The sequence below is a fragment of the Leguminivora glycinivorella genome, chromosome 2, assembly GCF_023078275.1.
Source record: "Leguminivora glycinivorella isolate SPB_JAAS2020 chromosome 2, LegGlyc_1.1, whole genome shotgun sequence".
In the NCBI taxonomy this organism is placed as follows: Eukaryota; Metazoa; Arthropoda; class Insecta; order Lepidoptera; family Tortricidae; genus Leguminivora; species Leguminivora glycinivorella.
In genome coordinates this window covers 556,053-583,891 of record NC_062972.1, presented here as the reverse complement: position 1 = coordinate 583,891, position 27,839 = coordinate 556,053, and the positions used below count along the sequence as shown (strand labels likewise).

At 36.9% G+C, this 27,839-nt stretch overlaps 1 protein-coding gene and 1 long non-coding RNA gene across 3 annotated transcripts in view; both read right to left on the bottom strand.

The window, feature by feature from the left end:
- LOC125236164 (high-affinity choline transporter 1) overlaps nucleotides 1-26,919 on the bottom strand; it is an 88,090-nt gene extending 61,171 nt beyond the window's left edge. For both annotated transcript variants that reach the window (XM_048142888.1, XM_048142879.1), the window contains exons 1-2: nucleotides 26,619-26,919; nucleotides 26,070-26,255 (exon numbers count right to left, since the gene is read on the bottom strand). In XM_048142888.1, the coding sequence (XP_047998845.1) occupies nucleotides 26,070-26,235 (166 nt within the window). In that variant the 5' untranslated portion in view covers nucleotides 26,236-26,255; nucleotides 26,619-26,919. The remainder of the gene's footprint in view (nucleotides 1-26,069; nucleotides 26,256-26,618) is intronic.
- LOC125236187 lies at nucleotides 11,069-14,269 on the bottom strand. Its single transcript, XR_007178178.1, has 5 exons — nucleotides 14,219-14,269; nucleotides 13,754-13,875; nucleotides 13,434-13,504; nucleotides 12,882-12,977; nucleotides 11,069-11,265 (listed from the first exon to the last, which is right to left on the bottom strand). It is a non-coding gene; the product is annotated as an uncharacterized LOC125236187 (long non-coding RNA).
- Nucleotides 26,920-27,839: the final 920 nt, after the last annotated feature.

Genomic DNA, 27,839 nt, shown 5'->3' with positions numbered 1-27,839 from the left:
GCACCTACGTCATCGGGTTACAGCTTGAACGATGAAATGTACAGTGGGCCCAATCTACAATCAGATTTATTTAAACTGATTTTAAGATGGAGACAATATAAAATTGTTTTCCTCGCGGACATAGAAAAGATGTTTCGCCAAATATTGTGCCACGAAAAAGATCAACTTTATCAGAAAATAATTTGGAGAGATCATCCAAAACAAGCACTACGGGAATACGCCTTAACGACTGTCACTTATGGAACAAAGGCCGCTCCGTTCCTGGCTATGATGACTTTGAAACAGCTGGCCATCGACGAAGGTCAGAAATACCCTGAAGCCGCACAAATATTGGATCAAGATTTTTACATGGACGACCTCCTAAGTGGCACACACGATATCATATCAGCAAAGAAACTGCAAATGGATCTTATCAACCTTCTAAAGGCAGGGGGTTTCAACTTGAGAAAGTGGTCATCAAACAATCCCAGATTGCTAGAAGGCATAGACACCGCAAAACAACAATCATTCGATTTCAAGCATCAAGAGTCGCAGAAAACTTTGGGGCTTAGATGGAACCCTCAAAATGACGAGTTTACATTTCAACTTAAAATACAGTCGTCACCTGCCGTTACAGTGACGAAACGTTCACTTTTATCAGACATTTCGAAGATATTCGACCCTCTAGGTTGGTTGTGCCCCATAACAACCAAACTAAAGCTATTATTTCAATCGGTATGGAAAGAAGACAATTTGAAATGGGACGATCAAGTATCAGAAACGATTGAAAACGAGTGGAAAAGTATCAAGCAAGACCTTTATCAGATCAATCATATCAAAATCCCTAGATGGTTAAAAAACGAAGAGAAAGACACGATCGAATTGCACTGCTTTTGTGATGCCTCAGAACGTGCGTACGCGTGCGTCATCTATAGTGTTATTCGAAGAGAGTGTACTGGAGCAAGTTCAACGCCCCCAGAGATAACCATAGTGGCCGCCAAATCAAAGCTGGTTCCAGCCAAAAAAGCCGTGTCCCTGCCAAGGTTGGAACTGAGCTCAGCATTGCTACTTTCCAAATTATTAAAGAATGTTATGGAAAGTTTATCAAAAAACAATATCAAGCTTTTTTGTTGGACGGATTCGACCGCCGTTTTAGGGGGTTACAAGGTGATATCAACCGTTGGAAGCCGTTTGTATCAAACAGAGTACGAGCTATCAAAGAAATTGCACCTTCAGATTGCTGGCGTTACGTCAAATCAGCCGAAAATCCGGCAGACTGCGCAAGCCGCGGGATCAGCGCTACACAGTTAAAGGAACACCCCTTGTGGTGGCAGGGACCCTCCTGGTTATCAACATTTGAAGAAAAAGAACAAGAAATAAAATACACAACAGATGAAGATATCAAAGTATCAAAACAAACAAACGTGACGAGTGTCACGACACTACAAGGCAACAACGTCGTAAGTGACTTAATTATCAAGCACAGCAATATCAATCGTATGACGCGAGTATTAGCGTGGGTACTACGCGCCGTATCAAAATGCAAACCTACAGTGCCATACCTCACGGTGGCGGAACTACGAAAAGCAAGAAATATGATTATCAAACAGGTGCAACAAGAATCATTTGGAGAAGATATCAACAACTTGTCTCGACATGGGCAAGTAAAATCAAGCAGTAACATTTTATCACTGCACCCCTTTTTGGACGACAATGGCCTACTCAGAGTACGAGGAAGAATAGGAAAGGCTAATATTGACCCAAACATGAAGTATCCCCTTATCATCCCTCACAGAGGTCACATCACCAACCTTCTCATGGAAAATGCGCACAAGTTGACCCTTCACGGTGGAGCTCGAGTGACCTTAAGGCAACTGCGATATCAATTTTGGATCATAGGAGGGAATCGAGCAGTAAAAAATTATATCAATAAGTGCGTCACTTGTATACGTCATAGAGCTATGAGGCAAGAACAAATCATGGGAGACTTACCGGCGGCGCGGTGTAACCCGACGCGCCCGTTCTATCACACAGGCGTTGATTATACCGGCTTTATTGACGTCAAATCAAATAAAGGCCGGGGCATAAAGACAACAAAGGGTTATGTAGCAGTATTTGTGTGTATGGCGACGAAGGCTATACACCTCGAACTTGTATCAGACCTCAGCAGCTCAGCATTTTTATCAGCTCTTCGTCGAATGGCAGCACGGCGAGGAACTCCACGTCACATTTACAGTGACCAGGGGACGAACTTTGTTGGAGCAAACAAGCGACTGAATGAAGAGATCATTGACTTAAAGAACACTTTGGATGTAGAGTTCTTTACAACTTTATCAGAAATGGAAATTGAATGGCATTTTAATGCCCCTTCATGGCCTAGCGCAGGAGGATTATGGGAAGCATCAGTGAAGAGCCTCAAGCATCATCTTCGTAGAGTCATGGGTGAGCAAAAACTGACCTACGAAGAATTATCAACTTTGCTGACTCAAGTGGAAGCATGCCTTAACAGCAGACCATTGTGCGCTATCTCTGAAGACCCAGACGACTTGGATTTTTTAACGCCGTCTCACTTTTTATCAAGCGGTCCAAATTTGACAATATATGAAACCGAACGAGACGAGCGAACGAGATGGCAGCTTGTGCAAAAAATATTCTCAGACGTATGGAAGAGGTGGAAATCAGAATATTTATGCGAACTATCAAAAAGGAGCAAATGGCAAAAACCTAAAGAAAACTTAAAGGTCGGAGACATAGTTATCATTCATGATGCCAACTTGCCCGCCGGAAAGTGGGCTCTTGGCAAAGTTGTAAGCGTTCATCCAGGGCACGACGGATATGTACGCGTGGTATCAATCAAAACGAAGAATGGATTGCTCAAGAGACCCATTACCAAGTTATCAAAATTACCTGTTAATCAAGAAAACACGGAAGAGTTGAAGCCAGAAGCAGACCCGAAAAAGGGAGAGCCCAAGGTTATAAAACGGCGTCCCAAAAGAACGGGAAATTTACTGACACTTGCGCTCATGCTACTATTCGCATTTATATTACCCGCCCAGTGTGATCACAGCCTTACGAATATCAACAAACATCAAGGAATTTATTTCGACAAGGTATCAACTATGCACCTTATTCGCGACGAATGGAAGCTTATTGCCTATTACGACATGGAACCTTATTGGCAAGGAAAAAAGGTACTAAAGGAATATCTTCACTCATTAGAAAACATGTGTATCAAAGCAGACAAGCAATCAAAATGCGACGTAATTTTAATACAACTAAGGCACGGATTCGCAGAACTGGAGTACTACAACAGTATAATGCTCGCTCAGCAACTCACACGGCCGGCCCGGCGCCGGCGCGGCCTATTTAGCCAATGGAGTCGGATATGTCGCGAATACTTTGTTTGGAATATTAGACGAACGTTTCGCAAAACAATATGAAAAGGATATCAATCTTATTAGAGAAAATCAGAAACACTTGGCGTTGCTGTGGAAAAATCAGACTTCAGTGGTTGAGGCTGAATATAATTTATTAAAAAGGGTAGAAGAAGCCATGGACAAGCAGCATAAAATACTCAACCGCAACTTTATCAATCTTGAAAAGGCGACCAATGTTATTGCTAAAGAAGTTGTCGCAGTGGAAAATACAAGTGAATTTATGTTATCATCGATTATCACTAACTCAATTTTGCAAAACCTAAAAAGCATTCAAGAAACATTACTGGATACTATCACTGACGTTCATCATGGACAGTTTAATTATCACTTACTGACTCCAGCGCAGTTAAGAAAGGAGCTAAGCATCATTTCCGGACAGTTATCAAAGGACTTAACTATTCCAATTGAAAATATACAAACAGATTTACAACATATATATCAACTGCTCCAAGTCAAGGCAAGAATGACAACCAAGTACCTCATATTTGAAATCAGGATCCCGTTAGCCAGCCGAGACGACTACGAAATATATCACCTGATACCTGTACCTCAGCAACAAGGCGAAACAATGATCAGTATCTTACCTATTTCTGAGTATGTTGCCATGAACATACAGAAGGACTCTTTCATACCGCTTTCTGAGAAGGAAGCAGATGATTGCAAACAATATCATATATCAAATCATTTATGCCCTTCACAAAGGCCTATATATCACATGAATGAAGACGACAACTTATGTATCAAGGACAGAAGTGAGACAAAATGTAGTAGTATCAAGCAACCCTGCATGGATAAATGGGAAAGGTTGACTAAACAAAACAACTATTTATACTTTTCCTGCGGTCATCGAACCATAAGAATCATATGTGAATCTCAAGTTACCGCAGAGCAGATAAGCGGAGCAGGCATTATTTCTCTGGGAGAAGGCTGTGTCATTAAAAGCGAATCGCTCACAATATTCGCTCATAAATATCATACGAATAACCTCAACATCCAGCCTAATTTAGTGAACATCGTAATGCCTCCTATCAACAACATCATAAACTTATCAGTACCTATACAAGAAGAAAACGTTTCTACACCTACAAGCGGCGATTACAAGAAGCAATTTATGGATATCGATAGACAAGTGGAAGAAATGAAGGCTAGTGAATCTGGAATATTAGCCGACCAAATATCAACTCACGACGTCCATCAGTACGTCCTTGTATACCTACTATTAGCCGCCGCTATAGTAGTGTTCATCATATATACATGGAAACGCTTGCGTCTTCGCTGTTCGGCGCAGATACCTCCGGTGCCCCCCAGCGACGCATCCGCGAATATTAGAATCCAGTATGTTGCCAGAGATGACAACCGAGAGGAGGCCAACCCGCAACGTACACCTAATGTGCAACCCAAAACCAACCCCAGGATAAATTTTTCGAGAGCACGGGGACTCGACAAGGCTACGTCACCCATCGTAGGAGGACGATTCGCCGCGAGTGAATGATTTTATGTTGTGTTTACTTTTTTAATTTTATCATATCTTATATTTTTTATGTCTTATCTTTTTTCATCTCGCGCCCGGGAGCATGTACAGTCCGTACAAGGATTAACATTTCGCTCATCAGCACTTTCCGTCAGTCAGCATTTATTTTACCTATATGAGACAGTACATGCCCGACCGCCGCGGAGTGTATTCAATAATTGTATCATTTTTATCATATTATCAATAAATCGTTATATCAGTGGAAACTGCAGTGTTATCAATTATCATTATCAACTATATCATCTCAAGACTGTGCGGGAAGCATCCCGAACAGGTTCCATTTTTCTTTTTTGATCCGAAAACGATAAACAATCTTTGTCACTCAAAACTTTGTGTGATTTCTCAAGTCAGCTTTTTTCATTTATTAAACATTTTATTTTCATTTATTTATTTTAAAATGTTTCCAGAAAGGATAGATAGATCTTATCACACAAAATTTCATACAAAACGATGTCTTACCAATGCAATGTTAAATCACTTGTTATTTTTTTGAGTTACTTAGCATAACTTTATCGTATTTCGATAGTTTGTAATATACGTTTACACGCACTGAACCCTACACGAAATTTGTCAGTATACTAAACACTAATAAATTTCTGACAGTTAATCTTAAAAATCAATTTGAAATGATTTATTTTAAACAAATATTAAAAAATAACTATTCGGTCAGAGTGAGTACTTTCAGACATAGTCTCAATAAAAAGGGAAACTACACTCTTTGTCTCATTTATAGAGGTTATACTTGACTACAAACCCACCTACCTTACACCATTTAAACAAGTTTTAAGAGAGTAGGCTAGATTTTTATAAGAAAAGCCTGCTATGTGACGCAAAACACACGATCTGGAAACATTCACGATTTCTACAAATAGTACAAAATTATCGCTGTGTATGAGATTGTACAAATCGGGCACAAACATCTAACACATCTTTTTATACAATATTTCCGAAAATATAGCTATGTGTCATAATTCACATAGCAGGCGCAATTCCAAAACTGCTGTTATAAGAAGATAATGTAGTTATGTGATTTATTGCAGTTAGCGATTATAGGAGGAACATTCAATGTATGGGCATCACATACCTACTTTTGATAAAACCTGTAATACTGAAATGAGCTCGACGCTGTTTTTGGAGCATATGTATTTAGAAATAAGGTTTAAAATGGCATTGAAAACGAAAAATCGTTAAAAATCACATAGCGAATTTTGCACGCGCAGCGACGAAATACTGTATAAATTATTTTTGAATGATATTTTCTAGGATTAAATAATTTTATGACGACATTGTAATGAAATTAGATTCTATTTATTAAGGTTAGTGTTAGTTTTGACTTGTTATATAAATTGGTATTATAATTATAGTGTGAATTGTGTGTATCGTCTTAAAATGTATGTATGTACGCCTGTAAAGGTAGAGTTTGGTGAGACTACTTGAGTAGCAAATATAACCTAATATGTAACCCATTCTCCACATGCATAAATAAATCATTTCATTTAATCTTGTACTGAGACTGACTGAAATAGCATGACACATTCGTACGTTTCCGTACAATACGAAGGCAACTCTTTTCGCACTTCCTACCTAATAAAATTGTTGAGGAAAATTAACACATTTTCTATTAAAATAATTGAAATATTGTTCACCCAGAATCTAAATTACTTTAATTTGTTTTAATGGAACTGGAATTTAATAATAAGATATGTAATAAGATTCCAACCTACCTACTGAGGAAATTCGGGGCAAAAATTAGTCAGTGTAAACGCTCCCGAAAATGTTCAAACATTTGAACAAAGATCTAGTGACCTCTAAAGGTGACCTCTATGATAAGTGATTTGTTCAACAAACTCATAAAATAAGAAATATAATACGAGTAGGCAAAATGGGATAAAAACACCCCGTCGCTCCCTTGACAACAGCCATTGTCTTTGCTTACCAAGATTTTGACTATAATCCTATCCTAGACTGAAATGGAACTAACTTTTCTACCTAAAATAAAATTATGCTTGTAAATCTAAATTATTCTTAAATAATAAGCCACTTGCGTTTCGTTCGCGTAAACGATGTTCTCTTTGACTAGGCAATAGGCATTCTGAAGTGTAGCGAAACTTTGAGTGTGTCTTAAAACCACAGAGTAGTAAATAGAACAGAGGGAGTTTCACTGAAGACCGGCTGTGACCCAACAATGGCGGACTTTTTTTTTTAATTTTATTTTATGGCTTGGTGGCGACCTTTCAAGCCAGCAATGGCAGACGGTTTGCGATGTGCAAACACGATTTAAAATCAAAATAATTATAACTCAGGTCAAAAGAACATCAATTCTTTTAAATCTAAAATTAATTATTTTACGTGAAACGTAGAAATATCTTGTTTTTAACAAATAATAATGACTCAGTGCGCCGTCTGCAAACACTATTTAAAAAAAATACTGATCACACTCTTATTTTGCAATTTGTTGGTTTACGATTATGAACATTAATTAATATTGTGATTTTACGCATAATAACGTGATAAAGTATTAATTTACGCATGAAAAGTTGCTCCGTATTTTTTTTTTCTTTCGATTGTTGTCATTTTTACACAATTTGACAACGCATGTAGGCATTGAACTACTACGTACTAGAAATGACAACTCGAACATATTCTGTGCGCCGACCGGCAGCGGCGGCAGCGCGAGGCGCATGCGCGTGAAGCGAACCGTGTCATAGAGTAAGACTTGACCACCTAGACGCGACACTTTTAGTGTAGACCTTTGTTTTATACTTTGTGTGTGAAATACTAAGTAGTTTACTTTTAGCACTATTATACATTGTGTTATATTTAATTTCTACTCAGTGAAATAAAAATAAGTAATTGTTTTTTTCATAAATTTTAATTTCCTTTGAATAAAATTAGTGTTATAAGTTTCTGTCGCTCAGAATAATAATCGCGCCATTCACCTTGTAACAGAACAAGCGTCTATGACGAGGAAATGGACTCGTTATTACATATAAAACTTACGGCGAATCAACTTTTCCTTGACCAACTATTTGGTGCATATTTTCTTTGGGATTTCATTGGATATTTTAACAAATAATATCTGTGATGTTTAATCACATGTATAGTCACGTCTTCACTCATAAAATTCACTATTATTTGATGCAAAACAGGTTGGAAAAACGTATTTATCAACAAACTACATTCACATGGACGGAATACTGACACTGACAGTTGTCAGCTGCGTAACGTTCCGATATTATGTCTGGATTTCATTTACAAGTCAAAGAAATAATAATGACTAATATTGGTTATTATGCTTCCTGAGTATATCATTCAATGTAACATTTAGTAACAGATAAAAATATTTCATTGCGAAATTACTTACAAAATAAATAAGAATGTTCCACAAAATAATATTTACGTAAAAATATTTGCGAATCGCTCTACTATTGGACTGCATAGGTATCAATATCAATAGCTCTGTCTCTCTCTAAAACACGTGCACTCGGCACGTGTTGATAAGCAAACATCCGCGTGTTAATCGTGAACTCTAATGCATAGGGTATAAGACTTAGTAAACAAAGCACACGATTGAGTAGCCATCTTGTCGGAAGTCGGATGTCAGAAGTCGGAAGTCGGATGTCAGAAGTCGGAAGTCGGATGTCAGAAGTCGGAAGTCGGATGTCAGAAGTCGGAAGTCGGATGTCAGAAGTCGGAAGTCGAATGTCAGAAGTCGGAAGTCAGAAGTCGGAAGTCGGAGATAGAATCTATAAAAGGGTCGGAGCGAGCCGACGCGCGGGATTCTTAAAATATCTACAAGACTAACAGTGTCTCTGGCTTTCGTGTGTTATACTGGTGAGTGAAGTTGTTCTGCTATTATTTCTCTGTTTGTTTTTACTTGGAAATTATTCTAAGTGATTGTAAACTTTGAAATTGTGTCTCTGTTTGATTGTGCGGGGACAATATCGTCGTACAGTTGGACTTAGACCTGTGGTGGAATTGCTTTACCGTCAGTTGTGGGGTTAATTTAGTGTTCTATTTATAGTGTAGTGTTACATTTAAATTGTTGTGTATAGTGAAGTTTTCTGTGCTTTGTTTCATGAGTGCCGTCAAGCAATACAAAGACTGGGTCGATGTATGGCTGGTGCTTGGAGATAAGTCTGTGTTTGGTTTTGTAGGGAGTAATTCTTGCAAAACTAAGCTTAGATTATAGCACGTAAAGGAAACTTCATTCGTTTGTTTAGTTGGTCAGTAAAATTGAATTTAGTAATTTTCTATGGGGTTATTTTGTGAAAGTTATAAGCCAGATCATTGTTTGTGACAGACTGTTGTCCGGCTAGGCGCTTCTTCCCTTACGGTGTCAAATAAGAGGCGTTTAGGGGTCTTTTTGTTCCAAGTGGAGGGCTTGGGCGTCTTTATTTACTTACAAAAGGCGTACTTTCTCACCGGTCTCAAAGAGTCCAACTGTTAGATGGAAGTGAGGACTTTCACGATTGACGAAAGACATTAGGAGTAATCCTTGCTCACTGAAGTCGGCAGTATTTGAGGCTGGGGTCCTATATATATATATATTTATTTACTCGGTGCTCTAGTCCATGCTGGCGTTGGTCGCTGGGGATTTCGGTTGTGATCGATCCACATCTAAGTAAAGTTGATCGCAGCTGGGTCTCTCATGTGGCTGGTACTGGTGTGTCCTAGAATACTGGATATATACACGGATAGGGCGATCTACTCTCTGCTACCCTAGCCCGCGGGCAAGAGCAGAGGGGGGGATAAGAACACAAGCCTATAGGTTGCCTATCTCAGCTTCGCTGGCTGAACTGTACAGCTTATGGTAGGGATACACTTGTGCATATTCTGAACACAAGATCTATGGTAAGTGAGGGTCTGTGTTTCAGATATGTTAGAGTAGGGAAAACGATAGGAATAGGGTAGAGTCTCACACTATTTCTATAAAAGTAGAGTTCTTTTATGATTGGTCTTGGAATATAATTGGTCAACGTGTATTGTGGAGAAATAATTTAACTACTACTATTTATATGGTTTAAATGGACTTTAAATGTGGTGTTTACTATCTTAAAATATGTGGTAAAACTGGTAATTTATAAAAACTCTTATTACTTAATTTATTTGAGTGAAATTAATAATTGTGGTAGCAATTTCTGATTTTTCGGTGTGGCTGCGGGACACTTAGTGTTGCTAACTAGTTTTTCAAGGTAAATTCTATCAAATTGGCTAGGGAAACAAACTGTCTTTTGGAATAAAAGGATTTGTTTGTTATAGGGCCCAGTGGCATGCGAGCGCCGTCCACTGATGGAAAGTCTAAAGCTTAGAAAAGTTTGACTTACTTATTTCTTATAAAAGTTAGCAACTGCTCGGTGTTTCGATAAAACATTAGAAAGATCGAGAAGTTATGGTCTATTAGCAGTATTGGGGAAAAGGGGGGTTTAGCTAGGGAAAAGAAACAAAATAAAAAAGGGGTTAGTTTGTAGATAGATAGCCCTTCAGGCTTACTTGCTTAGGATGCCCGATAATGTGGTTTGATTGGGCCTAAGGATTCCAGACGGTATCGCAAGTTCTCACCCCAAACCGGAATCGAAAATAGAGCGTAGCCGATGTTTTCTAAAATATTTTTTAATATTTATTTCATGTATGTTTCACTCACTAACTTTTATTCTAAAATTCCTTCATCACGTCATTAATTTTCTCACTCATAACTTTCTAGGCCTAAATCTAATAAAATACTCTTCTATAACACTATATTATTATGCTACAATAACCTTTATTCTTCTTTAAAATATAAATAAATAAAAATTTTAAATATTAGTCAAAAATACAGCTGATACTCATTAAAGGATCTAGGTTATCGCGGTTCACGTCGAAGGGTTCTACTTATTCACGCTAGACGATCACAAGGCCAAATTTACGGGGTATATTTAAAGGGGGGTTAGCTATACTGTTGGTTAGCCAAGTAAGTAAGTAAATAAGTAAAGGTGAGCGGAGGTTTAGTTACATTTGGTTCCGTGCCCAAGGGATCTAAGATGTGCTCTGTAGAACACATCTTGGATACCAAGGTTTACAAATAAATAATAGCCTTACCAGGCTACATTTGTTGTTGTGAAAACGAGTGGGTGTGCTGTATTTCTTGACTTATTTCATCTCTAAATAAAACTCATATACCTAATATTTTTATTCAATCGCTATTTCATAAAAACTAAAATAACTTTATCGTTAATAAACAAGTCTGTAGTATTTTCTTCCATTGTTAATTCTTGCCGCGTTCCGAGCGAAGTCATGCATCAGTATAGAACCAATGATATTTTCGTTTTCCTTTGGTACCTGAAAAATAAAAAAATAAAAATTAAAATAGCGTAGTAAACCTAGACAAAATCTATTTCCAGAAAATTAACTCATAATCGTAGTGGTTGAACTAAACATCGTCCCGATTAGGCCATTTGGTTGCATTGCTACGTAGCAATTGTTGGCATTGGCGCATCTTGACGTTCCCTTGCGCCTGTGCGTAGTACTATTATTTATTCTGTGTCTTAATGTATGTTTTATGGCTGTTGTATAGGCGGGGCTAGTACGTAAAATACTAGGTACTTATAGAAAAAATATTCATGTACCTAAAATAAAAGAAGGCGCGGAGCTGTAGTAGTTTAGAAGAGTTTCCCACCTAGTAATCGGAATTGGAAACATAAGTGTGTACACTATGTACAATAGCAATAGAATTTCATGTTAAAACAAATAGTTTTCTATAGGCCTAGTACATTTTCATAGCAGGCTCTGCCATCTTCCGAGCTATTTTGAAAGCTCACATCACGTTTGCACTTCACACCGGAGATCTGATAGCTTCGATGCTGTCTTATATATATAGTCCATGAACACTAATATGTATATTCTTAGTAGGCGCCTGTTATACAGTACTTCATCCATAGGCAGTGTAACTACTAGTTAGAACATTAAGTAGGTCGCTATCATAGTCTAGATGTAAGGTTATTTTCCTAAAATAATCTAGGATACCTAAGCCCTAGATTTAAGACCTAGTAATACAAGAAGATAGGCTCTAGTCTAATGGCTATGGGGGCGCGATTATTCATTGTCGCGCTGAAGTACAATATTATATGGGGCGCCCCGCCATTTTTCTATGAATGCTGAATAGCTACACGCATGTGGTACTATGACAAGTACATCCTTCGATGGATGGTTTGTTTGCATTTCAGTTGTAACTCTATAATATACGTATTGTCTCACAGGATTTCATACATCATACAATAAATTGACAAAGTCTTTATACTGAATATTTTCACTATGAGAACAGATGTCTGTCTGTTAGGTTATACGTAAAAATCATGTTAGGACTAATTTAGTTCATTAGCTTATAAATCATCATATATTTTCATATTACATCCGTAGTAAACAAGCATACGTCCCTCTTGATGGTGAGAGGTCACTGTAGCCTATATCTGCCAATTATTTCAATAAATTAAATGCACAGTGCGAATTTCAACTTTCTACAAGTATATATTTTTGCTATAGTACAAACAAGTATGTATGTATGAACAATATTTTCAACTGGTACACATGACATGTTATCTCACTTAGATTGTGTACACAGCTTTTATACGGAACCTTACACTGTCGCAATATTTCACGGATCAGGCATATGCCAACATACATATTTTATTAGTTAAGTTAAATAGCTACACAATCGTCACCAGATTTCCTACGAAATTACCAGCATCTGGGAGGTCGTACCTTGCCATACCTTAACTCCACCACTGCTTGATCATTGTCACAATTGCTTAATGAATTTCATGAAAATTGATTGAAATTTGTAATATTCCTGTTAAATAGGCATAGGTAATAAGCGCTATTATCATTATAAAACCATATTTTACTGAGGTTCAGAAAAAGTATGTAGTATGTGGTACGCATTAAGTATGTAAACTTACCTAACATGACCGGGTCCAGTCTGATTGTCGGATTACTTTGTTGTTCAGTAACGTTGAGCATGAGCTGGTAGTGTAGATCAGTGAGCCTTTAGTACACTGAAAGGAAACGTCAGACATTAGAAATGTTCATGTAGATAGCGTAAGAAAAGGATTTAGTTTTAGAGTGGGGTTCTGCCAAATAGGAACAATATTATTTCACTTATCTACTCACGGGGGCGCGTCGCTTAATTCTGGAACTAAGACACGCCCGTGAGAAATATTGTGTCAGAAAAAACAACGCATACTACAAAATTTACAAAAGGAAAAAAAAAATATTAAAAAGTTTGAGAACCTCTGCTTTGCAGTTCATATCTACATGAGTTAGTACATAAATAAGTTAATAATGAGTTTACTTAGCCAATAAAGTAAGTATAAGTTTAATTTTCACTTCATCGCTATAGTCATCGCTATCCCTCGCAACTAAATTTTCTAAATATAATATTATTAATGCCATGAGCTGTTCACTTTTAAATTTAATAATTAGAACATGTTATTATAATAAAACATAAGTACCTTTCATTTATATGAAGTCAGTAGATATATGGAAGACGGTCCAACCTGAAGCATGGCCTCTCGGGTAAAACCTGAAATTGTACATATTGAAAGATTAGTTAAAATAGGGTGTATGTATGTTTAAGGAATTTTATTTATAAGTATGTATCATTAAGATTGTTTATATTTATCTACTGCACTCACAGTTAGAAAAAAAAAAGGACCTACCATACCCATTTTTCTAAGTCATGTAAGATTTTCTGCCGACTCGTTTTACTCACTAAGTAGAGTTAATTAAGTTAAAAAGTAGCTGTTTAGTGGCTATGATTTTTTGTACTTACTTGGGAATTGTGCTAAGACGGAGTACAGTCCATAAAAAGACACACCGGAAAATTCCTCAGTCCACCTGCACATTGCCGACAGCTGGTTGATGTTCTTCGAGGATGGTTACCCATTTCATATACTGAAAATTAATACATACATTGTTTAAACTCAATGTAGCAGAAATAAAATCTATGCTAAGTCTGGATTTTTAGTCTACATAATTTTATTTAAGTATCAGACGTCAAGTTTTATCTTTGAAAAATACAAAATTAAAGTTTGGACAAGATTCAATGCCTATTTTTAAATGCCATGACATTCATTTGAGGTCCTACAAATATTATTTTCCATAGCCCATAAGCCAGCGCTTCAGAAAAATAATTGAGAAGTTTATATGTTGGTACGGAAACAACGTTACAATTTCCAAGAACAGTTAGGAGACCTAGGTCAAGTGAATTAGTCAAAGATATAATTTTAATGCTTACCGTTTAACCAAGGTATGTTCAGTTTCTATAAATATTGTTTTCCATAAAATTTATGGCAGATGTGTAGAAATATCGGGCATTGTAAATTCCAATTAGATGTTGACTGAAAAATCAAACAACCATATAAACCTCATTGAAAGTAACAAATCTATTTTGACAGTTAGGCCTATTTCACGTACATTTAGATCCTCTTAGGGAATGTGAAAGTCAGAAATTAACGTGGGAAATTTACTATCAATAACTTATCTGACGACAAAACAACGAAATAAGCAACATTTCACCATATATATTCGGTCTAATCATTGTAGTTCGCAAGTATGTTCTGCTGGATTTCAAAAACAATGACTCGTTTGATGACATGACACATTGAAGAGTAAAAACAAGGACTTACCTTTTTGCTAAGCTGCTTTTGAAGTAGGCAATTCATTCGTTTTATCAGTGGAGACATGGCCCGTTAAGACATCCTTTGCATGGGCTGTTTGCTCATTAATTCATGAGTATGAGCACTAGATTCTTCTATTATCTTGATGAGAAACACAACAAAACACATGTCCATTGCATTCACGTTTTTTTTTCCAACAATAATGTCATGTCAATTTCGTAACCTCACTTTCGCTAACGGAAAATTACATTGCAATTGCAGTTCAGAGTTCAATTTGATAAAACAGGCTCACTTTGTCGACAAAATTATTTAGAAGTAACGCGTGTTTAGGGCAAATAATGTTTTGTTTGCATTTTCTTAGTTTGCTAAATGACAAAATGGCGAATATGGACGGTTCATGACCGGCGTCGGCGCAGAATTGCCTGTCGTATTGTTTAAGCAGATTAAAATGAAGCGAATATTTAAATAATTCTAATTGTAGATCACGTAATTAATAATGAGCTAAAGAAAACAAAACGGATCTGCCATTCTTTCGCGAATAGAGCGGTTTGGCGATAAACATGACATAGATTAGAGAAAATAATTTAACCACAGATAACATATATCTCCGCCAAAAGGTGTTCTATCGGTGACATTACACAAACTATCATTGTTTTTAAGTTGGTACGCTTGATCGGTCATACAATTTTCGACAAAAGATATTCAGTAATTCAGTAATTTATTGTCCGGTGTTGTCATTTACAAAACTTTACTTCATTTTTCTCTACTTCATTATAGTAAAATTAATACAATAGATGTATTTAAATACAAAAGATTTTGTTAATTTAATTTTCTATTGCTTAAATCACATCAAACTATTCAAGTTGTGTAGATTTTGAACGGTATTTTGTAAATAGGGCCTAACACATGTCCCCTTACAAGTGCGGTCCGACCGTCTGTTAGATCCTTAAAGAATCTCACAATATATTTTTAATGTGGTCACACTTTTGTAAACCGATGCGCACACGCGATTTCCTACGCATTGACAAATTTACACGATAGTTTTCGTTCGATTTCATTAAATTATGAAAAAAAAAACAATTATATATTTCTAATAACTAGTCAAATATTTGAACATTATGATAGGCTAAATTTATGATATCAAATAATTGTTTTGTTGATTTAATGTTTGTGACTACACAAAACACTATAGTGTGTTTACAATGAAAATACGCCCATGAGGACAATTGTAAAAGAAAAAAAAAACGGTTAAGGATGACAATATTGATAGTGACAGTTCCTTACGAAAAAAAATCTGAGCGCGAAGTTATTAAATTTTATTTAAGAAAACGATTTCACAGAAATTACAGTGTTGTGTAGCTTCCAATAATTAGTATAGTTGATTGTGTAGAAGCACGTGTGATTTTTAGTGACGTCTTATTATCACACGAAGAGAAATGTGGGACGTTCGAGTTGAAGTACCCGGCTTTTGATGTCAACTAACGGAGGAGTAAGAGTTTTTGAGCCTGGTCTCATACCTGCTCATAGGACCAACGTGTTACTGAAGATTTTCAATATGATTATGTTGTTATTGGTCCCATATTATGCCACACTACGCAGAAGAATGGAACAGAAAATGAGGATCAAGAAAAATACATATATGTAAGTGTTCAAAACCCCAGTTAATTTACCCTACGAGTATTTTTGTTTTATCAAGCAAACAAGACGGAGTTTTATAGTCTGCAGTAATTTTTGAGTTAGAAATATTAAAGTCACTTAGCGATCAGACATCATACTTGAGGAAATCAAATAATTATAGGTTAATAAAATTACTTTTGTAGAATGGTATTTAGTAATATAGGTGAACGTAAATGAGACGTACGTCTCATATGGTTAAAGTATCTAGATGGTCCTGCAACCTTAGTTGGCATATTTTTTTTTTGGAAAATATTTTAACGCTTGTGATTTTTATTTTATCTTTCCCTCTGTTTATTGGAAGTCTTTAACTTAACTTTAGTTTTAACCTAAGATAGATTCTTACCACAGCAGTGTTCTGTCATTGAACATAGTGGATCAGCGAGGACGGTGGAAACATGCGGTGAAAACTTCAGTGTGTGTTTAAGTGCATGCTTAGTAACGCTAGTGAAATAACAAGTGTTTATGATATTCGATTTATGCAATATTTTATTTTTTGACCAATGATTGGACAAATAAGGACTAGCCAACTTTAGAGATGAAGAAATATTCATTGGTTTCAAGTTACTTGCTGTGTTCAAAAATAAGTAACTGGATCTTTTGCGGTTATGCTGATTGTGATCAAGTGTGCAACGTGTCTTCGGAAGAGGTTTCATGGTGTCCTGGGTTATGACACCGACTGAGAAGAGAATAGTTTGGAAAATTTTGAAATATTACCAGGAGGCCAGCAGGATCTAATCATCATCATTAGCTACTCAAGAACTCATCATAGAACTAGCCAAGTATGAAAAGAAAAAAAAAGGAAGAGAGACACCTTAACCAAGTTCCTCAGCTCATTGTCGTGTTTGTTAACAATTTGCAAAGTTTGCTGCAGCTGCAAATGTAATGAAGAAGGAATAAATTGCCCGAGGTTACAAAAGACTTTCGGGGCATGTTATACAATATTGAAGACATAGAATAGGACAATACAAGTTTTAAGCTCGTTTCAAGAAAAATTCATTATTTTGTTATATTATTATCCAATCAAATAAAAGTATTTTGAACCTACTTATGACATCATTTTGTATTTTATCATAAGGCAATTAAAACCAAAATAAAATTTTGCAGATAGTTTGAAAAAAAAAGGGAATATATTTTATCAAAATCACATCAAATTTGATGTTACATTATATTTTACAAAAAAATATCAAAACCAAATCAAAATTGATGATACATCATATTTTGCGGGAAAAAATTGGAAAGATGAAAACCACTTCAAAACTGCAATTACTTTTTTTTGCAAAATTGTATTATGCGTTTATTATGAACATTACATGATGTGTAATGTAAATTTTATGAGTACATTGGTTACAAGTCAATGACCTTTTAGTAAAGAGTTTTCTTTAATTGCGGCATACTTATGTGGAACATTATTATATTTTCTTTCTTATCATCATCATCATCATTATTTGAAATACGTTATGAATTCTTGTAAATTTTATTGAGATGCAGTGTTATTATTATAGGGGTGGTAGAAGTCAAAATTTTGTCTGAAATTAATTTTATTTCTATAGTGATCTGTGTGATAAAGGGCTTTATTGGCTAGCACATCGTATAGTTTCTCTGTCATTTAGTAGTTTCGTTCCTAGGATTATAAAATGGTGTATGGTGGATGTAAATTTATAATACGGATTTTTTTTTATTATCTAGATAAAGAAGTCGGTTCATTATATGGACAACAATTTTTTTTAAAAAATCTTTATTTTGTAAGAAGAATGTATTGGATATACATTGTATGGTTAGATTATTTTAATATAACAATAACTGGACATCATAGTAGCTAGTCTGCCTGGGGTAGACGTTAGGAAAATCGAGATCGGTGGAAAAGCTATTTTTCATTTTAGTTATTACAGTTAGCAGTGATATTTATTATTTATGCGTTATCATTTATTACATTATATAGGGTGGTATACTGTACGATATCGGTAATCACTCAGATCACAGACACAGCAGATCCTCGTTCCTAAGCATAACTTGGTCAGTATTTTGTTCTACAAAGATCGGAGTAGGGAGGGCCACTATTTTGTTTAAGTGACTGTACTTACTTTTATAAATTTTTTGCATTTTATGCTATCAATTTTGCATTGAGGAATGTAATAATGAACAAAAGACAGGGAAATTGAAAACAGGGTAGAATCCTTACAGTGATTGACTGTGAAATAAAAGATGTTTACATAAAATGTAACATTTTGTCCGTACGAACATTTTATTTTTAGTATGTGCAGCAAACAATTTTCACACATTGTCAAATTGTTTGCGGTTAATAAATACTTTGTAAAAATGAAATATAGACGTATAAAATGAAACCTATCATAAATAAATTGAAATTTTCTTTGCCTTCGAGTCAGGGTAGAGTGGAGTAAAATGGGATACGTAAATTTTTGAAGTTATTATAGAATTTTATTTTCATTTTTATTATTTATTTTGATTACTTTTAAAAGCGTTGGCTTTCTGTAAACAATCGAATGAAAGCGTAATTGAGGAGGAATGAACGAGTGTATGTGTATTGTGTATAAGTTAGAGGTGATGAATGCTTATAGATGTATGTTTGATAGATTGAATGGCTGGATATGACGGATGTAAGATATGAAAGTGTGTCTCGAATGTTTTATTTTATGGAATGAGTGGATTGATACAGACAGACAGCGCTGGAAAGTGGTCAAAACTAGTTTGGTCGGAATTTGCGGGGAACAAACAAGGGGGGAATTTTGGGAACACATTAGTCATAAAATTCTTATTGGTTAGGTTAAAATCCAATGGATTCGACCCATTTCAAGGGTAGTTTTTTGTGACTACTAACTACACAAGGTAATAAGACCCACACTGAATCCACACACCTCATCTTGAATGGGATGTATTTGACAATCGACATATTTAAGGGCCGATATCGTCTAGTGAGAACGAGGCTCTTTTCAATATTTGGTTCCTTGTTATGTGTTCAAAGATGTGAAGTTTAGTATCATCAAATCATTTCTTCATTTGATCAAGGATGTGGTACCAAGTTGAGGTACATGCTTATGTCATTTAAGGTTTGTTTTATAAAAAAAAAAAACACTCAAATAAACTTTAAGTCTGTATATTTTATTCAAGTATGAGACATGCGCCAAAACATGTGGCTGGAGTGATTAGGTAGAGAAATTGGTTTGAGTTCCGACAATGGAGATTGAAGGCTCTGGACTTATAATGAGAGCTCTAAAGGTTTCTTCGTAATTGCGTGGGAAGTTATTGTGAACTCGTTGAAATTATTACGATAATTATTCCGGTCCAACAGTGTGGATGGAATGAATATTCGCCGCGACCGGGGAACGAGCTAGCAAGAACGGGTTAATAGGACCTATCAGATTCACAACCTGGTATCCCTGGCGATGCGTGGACTCTGAGAAAGGAGTTATCATGGTTCATTGTCGAGATTCTAATGAGCTGATTTCAAAACTGAGTCGCTAGCAGTTGCATAGTATTGGAATACACACTACACGATTAGAAATGGGGGGATATTTCCGACTGATCTAGAGATATTTTTCTTTTATTCTTTTATTCAATTTTATTGCTTCTTTTGCTAAGTGAGATTGGATTTTTTTACAAACCACTTTGTATTTTATAAAAGAAATCCAATCGGGGGCGAGTTGTAACAGAACAAGCGTCTATGACGAGGAAATGGACTCGTTATTACATATAAAACTTACGGCGAATCAACTTTTCCTTGACCAACTATTTGGTGCATATTTTCTTTGGGATTTCATTGGATATTTTAACAAATAATATCTGTGATGTTTAATCACATGTATAGTCACGTCTTCACTCATAAAATTCACTATTATTTGATGCAAAACAGGTTGGAAAAACGTATTTATCAACAAACTACATTCACATGGACGGAATACTGACACTGACAGTTGTCAGCTGCGTAACGTTCCGATATTATGTCTGGATTTCATTTACAAGTCAAAGAAATAATAATGACTAATATTGGTTATTATGCTTCCTGAGTATATCATTCAATGTAACATTTAGTAACAGATAAAAATATTTCATTGCGAAATTACTTACAAAATAAATAAGAATGTTCCACAAAATAATATTTACGTAAAAATATTTGCGAATCGCTCCACTATTGGACTGCATAGGTATCAATATCAATAGCTCTGTCTCTTCTAAAACACGTGCACTCGGCACGTGTTGATAAGCAAACATCCGCGTGTTAATCGTGAACTCTAATGCATAGGGTATAAGACTTAGTAAACAAAGCACACGATTGAGTAGCCATCTTGTCGGAAGTCGGATGTCAGAAGTCGGAAGTCGGATGTCAGAAGTCGGAAGTCGGATGTCAGAAGTCGGAAGTCGGATGTCAGAAGTCGGAAGTCGGATGTCAGAAGTCGGAAGTCGAATGTCAGAAGTCGGAAGTCAATTGTCGGAAGTCGGAAGTCGGAGATAGAATCTATAAAAGGGTCGGAGCGAGCCGACGCGCGGGATTCTTAAAATATCTACAAGACTAACAGTGTCTCTGGCTTTCGTGTGTTATACTGGTGAGTGAAGTTGTTCTGCTATTATTTCTCTGTTTGTTTTTACTTGGAAATTATTCTAAGTGATTGTAAACTTTGAAATTGTGTCTCTGTTTGATTGTGCGGGGACAATATCGTCGTACAGTTGGACTTAGACCTGTGGTGGAATTGCTTTACCGTCAGTTGTGGGGTTATTTTAGTGTTCTATTTATAGTGTAGTGTTACATTTAAATTGTTGTGTATAGTGAAGTTTTCTGTGCTTTGTTTCATGAGTGCCGTCAAGCAATACAAAGACTGGGTCGATGTATGGCTGGTGCTTGGAGATAAGTCTGTGTTTGGTTTTGTAGGGAGTAATTCTTGCAAAACTAAGCTTAGATTATAGCACGTAAAGGAAACTTCATTCGTTTGTTTAGTTGGTCAGTAAAATTGAATTTAGTAATTTTCTATGGGGTTATTTTGTGAAAGTTATAAGCCAGATCATTGTTTGTGACAGACTGTTGTCCGGCTAGGCGCTTCTTCCCTTACGGTGTCAAATAAGAGGCGTTTAGGGGTCTTTTTGTTCCAAGTGGAGGGCTTGGGCGCTTTTTTACTTACAAAAGCGTATTTTCTCACCGGTCTCAAAGAGTCCAACTGTTAGATGGAAGTGAGGACTTTCACGATTGACGAAAGACATTAGGAGTAATCCTTGCTCACTGAAGTCGGCAGTATTTGAGGCTGGGGTCCTATATATATATATATTTATTTACTCGGTGCTCTAGTCCATGCTGGCGTTGGTCGCTGGGGATTTCGGTTGTGATCGATCCACATCTAAGTAAAGTTGATCGCAGCTGGGTCTCTCATGTGGCTGGTACTGGTGTGTCCTAGAATACTGGATATATACACGGATAGGGCGATCTACTCTCTGCTACCCTAGCCCGCGGGCAAGAGCAGAGGGGGGGATAAGAACACAAGCCTATAGGTTGCCTATCTCAGCTTCGCTGGCTGAACTGTACAGCTTATGGTAGGGATACACTTGTGCATATTTTGAACACAAGATCTATGGTAAGTGACGGTCTGTGTTTCAGATATGTTAGAGTAGGGAAAACGATAGGAATAGGGTAGAGTCACACACTATTTCTATGAAAGTAGAGTTCTTTTATGATTGGTCTTGGAATATAATTGGTCAACGTGTATTGTGGAGAAATAATTTAACTACTACTATTTATATGGTTTAAATGGACTTTAAATGTGGTGTTTACTATCTTAAAATATGTGGTAAAACTGGTAATTTATAAAAACTCTTATTACTTAATTTATTTGAGTGAAATTAATAATTGTGGTAGCAATTTCTGATTTTTCGGTGTGGCTGCGGGACACTTAGTGTTGCTAACTAGTTTTTCAAGGTAAATTCTATCAAATTGGCTAGGGAAACAAACTGTCTTTTGGAATAAAAGGATTTGTTTGTTATAGGGCCCAGTGGCATGCGAGCGCCGTCCACTGATGGAAAGTCTAAAGCTTAGAAAAGTTTGACTTACTTATTTCTTATAAAAGTTAGCAACTGCTCGGTGTTTCGATAAAACATTAGAAAGATCGAGAAGTTATGGTCTATTAGCAGTATTGGGGAAAAGGGGGGTTTAGCTAGGGAAAAGAAACAAAATAAAAAAGGGGTTAGTTTGTAGATAGATAGCCCTTCAGGCTTACTTGCTTAGGATGCCCGATAATGTGGTTTGATTGGGCCTAAGGATTCCAGACGGTATCGCAAGTTCTCACCCCAAACCGGAATCGAAAATAGAGCGTAGCCGATGTTTTCTAAAATATTTTTTAATATTTATTTCATGTATGTTTCACTCACTAACTTTTATTCTAAAATTCCTTCATCACGTCATTAATTTTCTCACTCATAACTTTCTAGGCCTAAATCTGATAAAATACTCTTCTATAACACTATATTATTATGCTACAATAACCTTTATTCTTCTTTAAAATATAAATAAATAAAAATTTTAAAATTAGTCAAAAATACAGCTGATACTCATTAAAGGATCTAGGTTATCGCGGTTCACATCGAAGGGTTCTACTTATTCACGCTAGACGATCACAAGGCCAAATTTACGGGGTATATTTAAAGGGGGGTTAGCTATACTGTTGGTTAGCCAAGTAAGTAAGTAAAAAAGAAAGGTGAGCGGAGGTTTAGTTACAAATAGCACAGAAAGGCATTTTTTCATTTTATTTGTGTGCAGTCAGAGACAACCTCCTCCCACCACGCGCAGAGACTGACTGAGGCAACATAAGTCCTGGACTTATGTTCGTGGCCAAACTTTTTGTACATTATACCTCAATGCATGTAGGCATATTTTCTTATTTTTCTGGAGATGTTTTCGCCACCGACTGACGGGAGATTAGATGAGGTTATAGACACATGGAGGTGGATGATGGAATCACAGGTTTTTCTTCGGAGTTATTCCTCCTTGTAGGTTCATGCTTAAAACTATAGCCGCGTAGTGATGAACACAACAACGGAATAGGTACTCAAATTTCTCCCCTCATTTCCATCCGACCTTCGGTCCTTGACCTCATTGTAAGATAACAAATCGACATTCGTTATCACAGCGCCTACGCTTTTGTGTAAGGAGACACGATCGTTATGATAATATTTAACGGGGAAAAACGACAGTTTGAACACTGTAAAATAATTTATCTATTTTCACTGCCAAGTTGGCAGAAATTTTGACAGTCCCGCCTGTCTAAATGTTATGTTAAACGACAAGTTTGTATGAAACTAAATTATGACATTTACTTGTACAGGTCGGGTTATCAAAATGCCTAACCGACTTTATATGGTGTGACTCTCTACTCATATTTACTATAGTAATTAGTTTGTTTTACAAATCCAAGGGAACGTGAAGGGTTGAACTTGTGTTTCAGCACTTTTAGTACAGGTTGCGTGACGGCTTTTGCCAATTTAAATTAATTAATTCGTTGACCACCATCCGTGTGTATTTTACCACAAAACTTAATGCAAGGGTCGTACATTTAATATGCCATAATTAATAGTTATTTGTTATACAAGGGGCCAAAGTTGTATTTTAACGCCGAGTGTGGAATTGAAAAACGAGCAAGTGAAAGGATTCTATAGTTGAACCACGAGCGAAGCGAGTGGTTCGAGAATAGAATCCTGAACTTAGCGAGTTTTTCAATACACGAGAAGTAAAATACATTTGCACTCGTGTGTAACACAAATTTCCCCTCACTATAACGAGGAAACTACAACGCAAAAAATGCGTTTGTCACTGCTCCCAGTAGTTCCACAGGTGGTAAATCATCTTAATTACTAGATTCACCTACTTTTATCAATTTTAAAGCAGTTAATTTGACTTTATTCAAGGTCAAATTACTTTACCCACTAGTGGATAAAATGCGTTTTTACCCGCTGGTATTAAAGGATAAAACACGTGTTTCCGAGCTAGTGTGGGAAAAACATTTTAAACACATTATCATACAACCATCATCAAAAAAATTAGGTATCTACTAATAAATTTTTACATTAGCTACTCTAATACCGGAATCTCCCGCCATATGTAATGATTCCTATTGCCGTTTCGTAACACAAGGGTGGAACCATGGTGGAACTAAATCGTTATCAGCTGACCGACTTTCTTCCGGCACTATAAGTAACACACGAGTAATTGACTAGCCGCTCGAACATGACCCTTCTTCGATTTGACTGAAGGGTTACTTTACAAATTAATCTACCCCTTCTGTATTGGCTTTATAAAGAAAACTGAAATATGCTCGGAGACTGCTTGGCGCCGATAGAAAATTACACACGTCCCGTTTCAGTTGACGGATTCAATTATGTATTTATTCGTACCAACACTCCTCTTTAAGATATACTTGTAAATGTTCGTAAAAAGACTATATTGACATCGATTATACCTACCTACTCCTGCTTACTTGTATTATTTGAGAATCCCTAAAATTATGACAAAAAAATAGTTTAAAATAATAAACTAACACGCTCATATTAGATGAACTTATCTAGCAAAAAGCAAAATAGCGATGGACTTATCTAGCGCAACAATTGATACTTAGCCTTCATGCTTCATTCGATTTAGCTTTACCTACCTCAATGTAGTTCATAAAATGTTCATATGTTTGAGCAACATAAGTACATGTAAGTATTCATCCATTGGTAGAAACTGTGTGGCTTATTTATGTGTAATTATTGTGATTTTACTATTATGTGCTGTATTTGCCTTTTTGTTTCCCAAGGTCTTAAAATATGAATAAATAAATAAATATACTACTTATATCCATGCATGGATTGTTATACATACGATTATTGTTTAATTACTGCATATAGGTAGATAAAAGTCAGTTGAATGACTTATTTTCAACCTCCTGCTTCAAAAGGTACGCGTATAAAAAGTCACAGCCTCTCGCTACACTTGTTCAACACAATTTATTACTCGTAAACGTGTAATGACGCTAATGTATCCATCAAGCTTGTGTTTACGACTCGCTAACTTAATGAACGGACCCTACTGAAACTTTATTTTAACATTGTGGCTTACTTTGTACTGTTTGTATGCATGAAAGCATTGATGCGGTCTGAAACTTACGACCCTAAAGCCCATTCCATATAGCAGGGTAGGAGACATTAGAGGCCGATGAAATGCCCAGGCTGTCAGGAATATATTCTAAGTGCGTTTTCACATTATCCGATCCGATATCGGATGTAGGAATAAGGATTTCAAACAAAAAAATCAAAGATAACGGCATAAATATATGGGATATCCGATATCGGATCGGATAATGTGAAAACGCACTAACAGCTCACTAGATGCCGCCTGGATAAATATAATCTCAGAAGCCATAAGTCAGATCCAAACAAACAGTCTGATGGACCGACCAGCGAACATAACCTCTTCTTCCACGACATTGCCTGGCGGTTTCTCGCGGCCTGCCCAGATGCCCGCGGCCAGAAAGAAACATAAGTAGAACTTACCAGTCATAGTAAATATGCCGACGAACAGCCCGATGGACCGGCCAGCCAGCATAACCTCTTCCTTCGAGTCATTGCCTGGCGGTTTCTCCTGGCCTGCCCAGATGCCCGCGGCCAGAAAGAAACATAAGTAGAACTTACCAGTCATAGTAAATATGCCGACGAACAGCCCGATGGACCGGCCAGCCAGCATAACCTCTTCCTTCGAGTCATTGCCTGGCGGTTTCTCCTGGCCTGCCCAGATGTCCAAGACCAGAAATAAATATAACTCACCAGTCATAGTAAATATGCCGACGAACAGCCCGATGGACCGGCCAGCCAGCATAACCTCTTCTTCCGAGTCATTGCCTGGTGGTTTCTTGCGGCCTGCCCAGATGCCCACGGCCAGAATTAACACGTAGAACAAGATGATGGAGATCACGCCCGCTATGTTGATCATCTTGGATGTTGGTTAACCGTCTGGTGACAAATGTGACCAGGGTTAGGTTTCTTTTTGATAAATGTTGGTGTTTTTGGGTGATGAGAAAAAAATTCTGTCTTATAAACACTGTACAATAAGAGTTTTATACGTAATTATTTCTTACTTGATATTTTCCAAGGTTTAAATTATTTCAGTTCTTTGTAATGCTTTCTAAAGCCTTGATGACAAAATAAACACTCCTCTTAGAGCGACTTTTATTTTGCCTGTATATTTTACTGGTAATTCGGAAACATTAGCGAACTCTACTATAGTAATTTCATAAATAGGTATCTCTACCTGGACCTTAACAAGCTATGTAATCGCGTTCGAGTCTCGATGAGTACTTTAATAATGCAACTTACTGGTCAGTAAAGTCCCGTGAGATCGTCGCAGCCTCCCTCACTAACACTCCACTTCCATATTAGGATATAAACACGAATCCAAAATATAATCGTCTAAATAACACTATCACCGTGCGCGTTTAACGAATGTTCACTAAGCTACCGGCGTGCACGGCGCGCAGCTGTCGCCCCATCGGAGGGAGGTTTTCTGCGAAGGGCTGTTTCTAGTCCTAAAGCTTAGCCCGCACATGAGCCCTGGGCAGGTTGGGCATGAGCAGGCTTACGTAAGGCTCATGGTGCACGTGCACAGGTGACAGCGGGCCTAATGGCGGACTGCGCAGAGCGCCGCGCGGATCGATCCGCTTGACGTCATTGGCTCCCGGCGCACCGCCGCGCATGCCGAGCGCCTCCTTCTAACCGCACCACTACACATAAAACACGCTTTCTACACTTCCCATCCCGTACATTACCTCTTTTCAAATATTACCAACCTTCCCGCTTCCTAACAGCCCATCGTTGGATGCGCGGTGAGTGTGGAGCGTTGGACATGGGATTGAATGTCATGCGAAGAGTCAGCATTGGTCGGACTGGATCCAGTGGTGCTGGCAAAGTCTCTCATTGACAAATTGATTGATTAGCGGTCGTAATGGCCGCCTTGGAGTCTGATGCCTGCTCTGGGGAACACGTTATTCCTTTATGGACAGATAATTGAACATTTGTACACCTTATGGGCTAACAATAGTCATTTATATAATTAATAAAATTTAACTTAATTTTTTTAGTACATAATATCAGTTCAATAATAGTCAAACCCATATTTTCCATGAATGAAATAATAGATTACGTTATTATACGTTGTAGGTAGCCGTTAGAATAATAGTGGACTGGGCTTTTCATATTTATGGGTTGATGGTTAGTGTCCCCGTTCGTAGTATGTACTATATTTATACTCATATTGATGGCAATCATTAACGTGTACGTGTAATTATTACTATGACCGTGAGGGAAACCTTTGCTGTCCTTGGCCGGTACTTGTCTACTTGCCTAGGTCCCTCTTTCAGGTTTCGTAAGCCGATAAGTAAAAGCATGCAGAGATATTAGGAGTATTTTTGTGTCAAATCATTCTTCCATATTTATATGTATAGTATAAAGTAAACAATGAGAATTCGAAGGCTTCTTTTAACGAAAACATAAAGCTTCTACATATTTATAAACATTAAAAAATACAAAATACTGTTTACC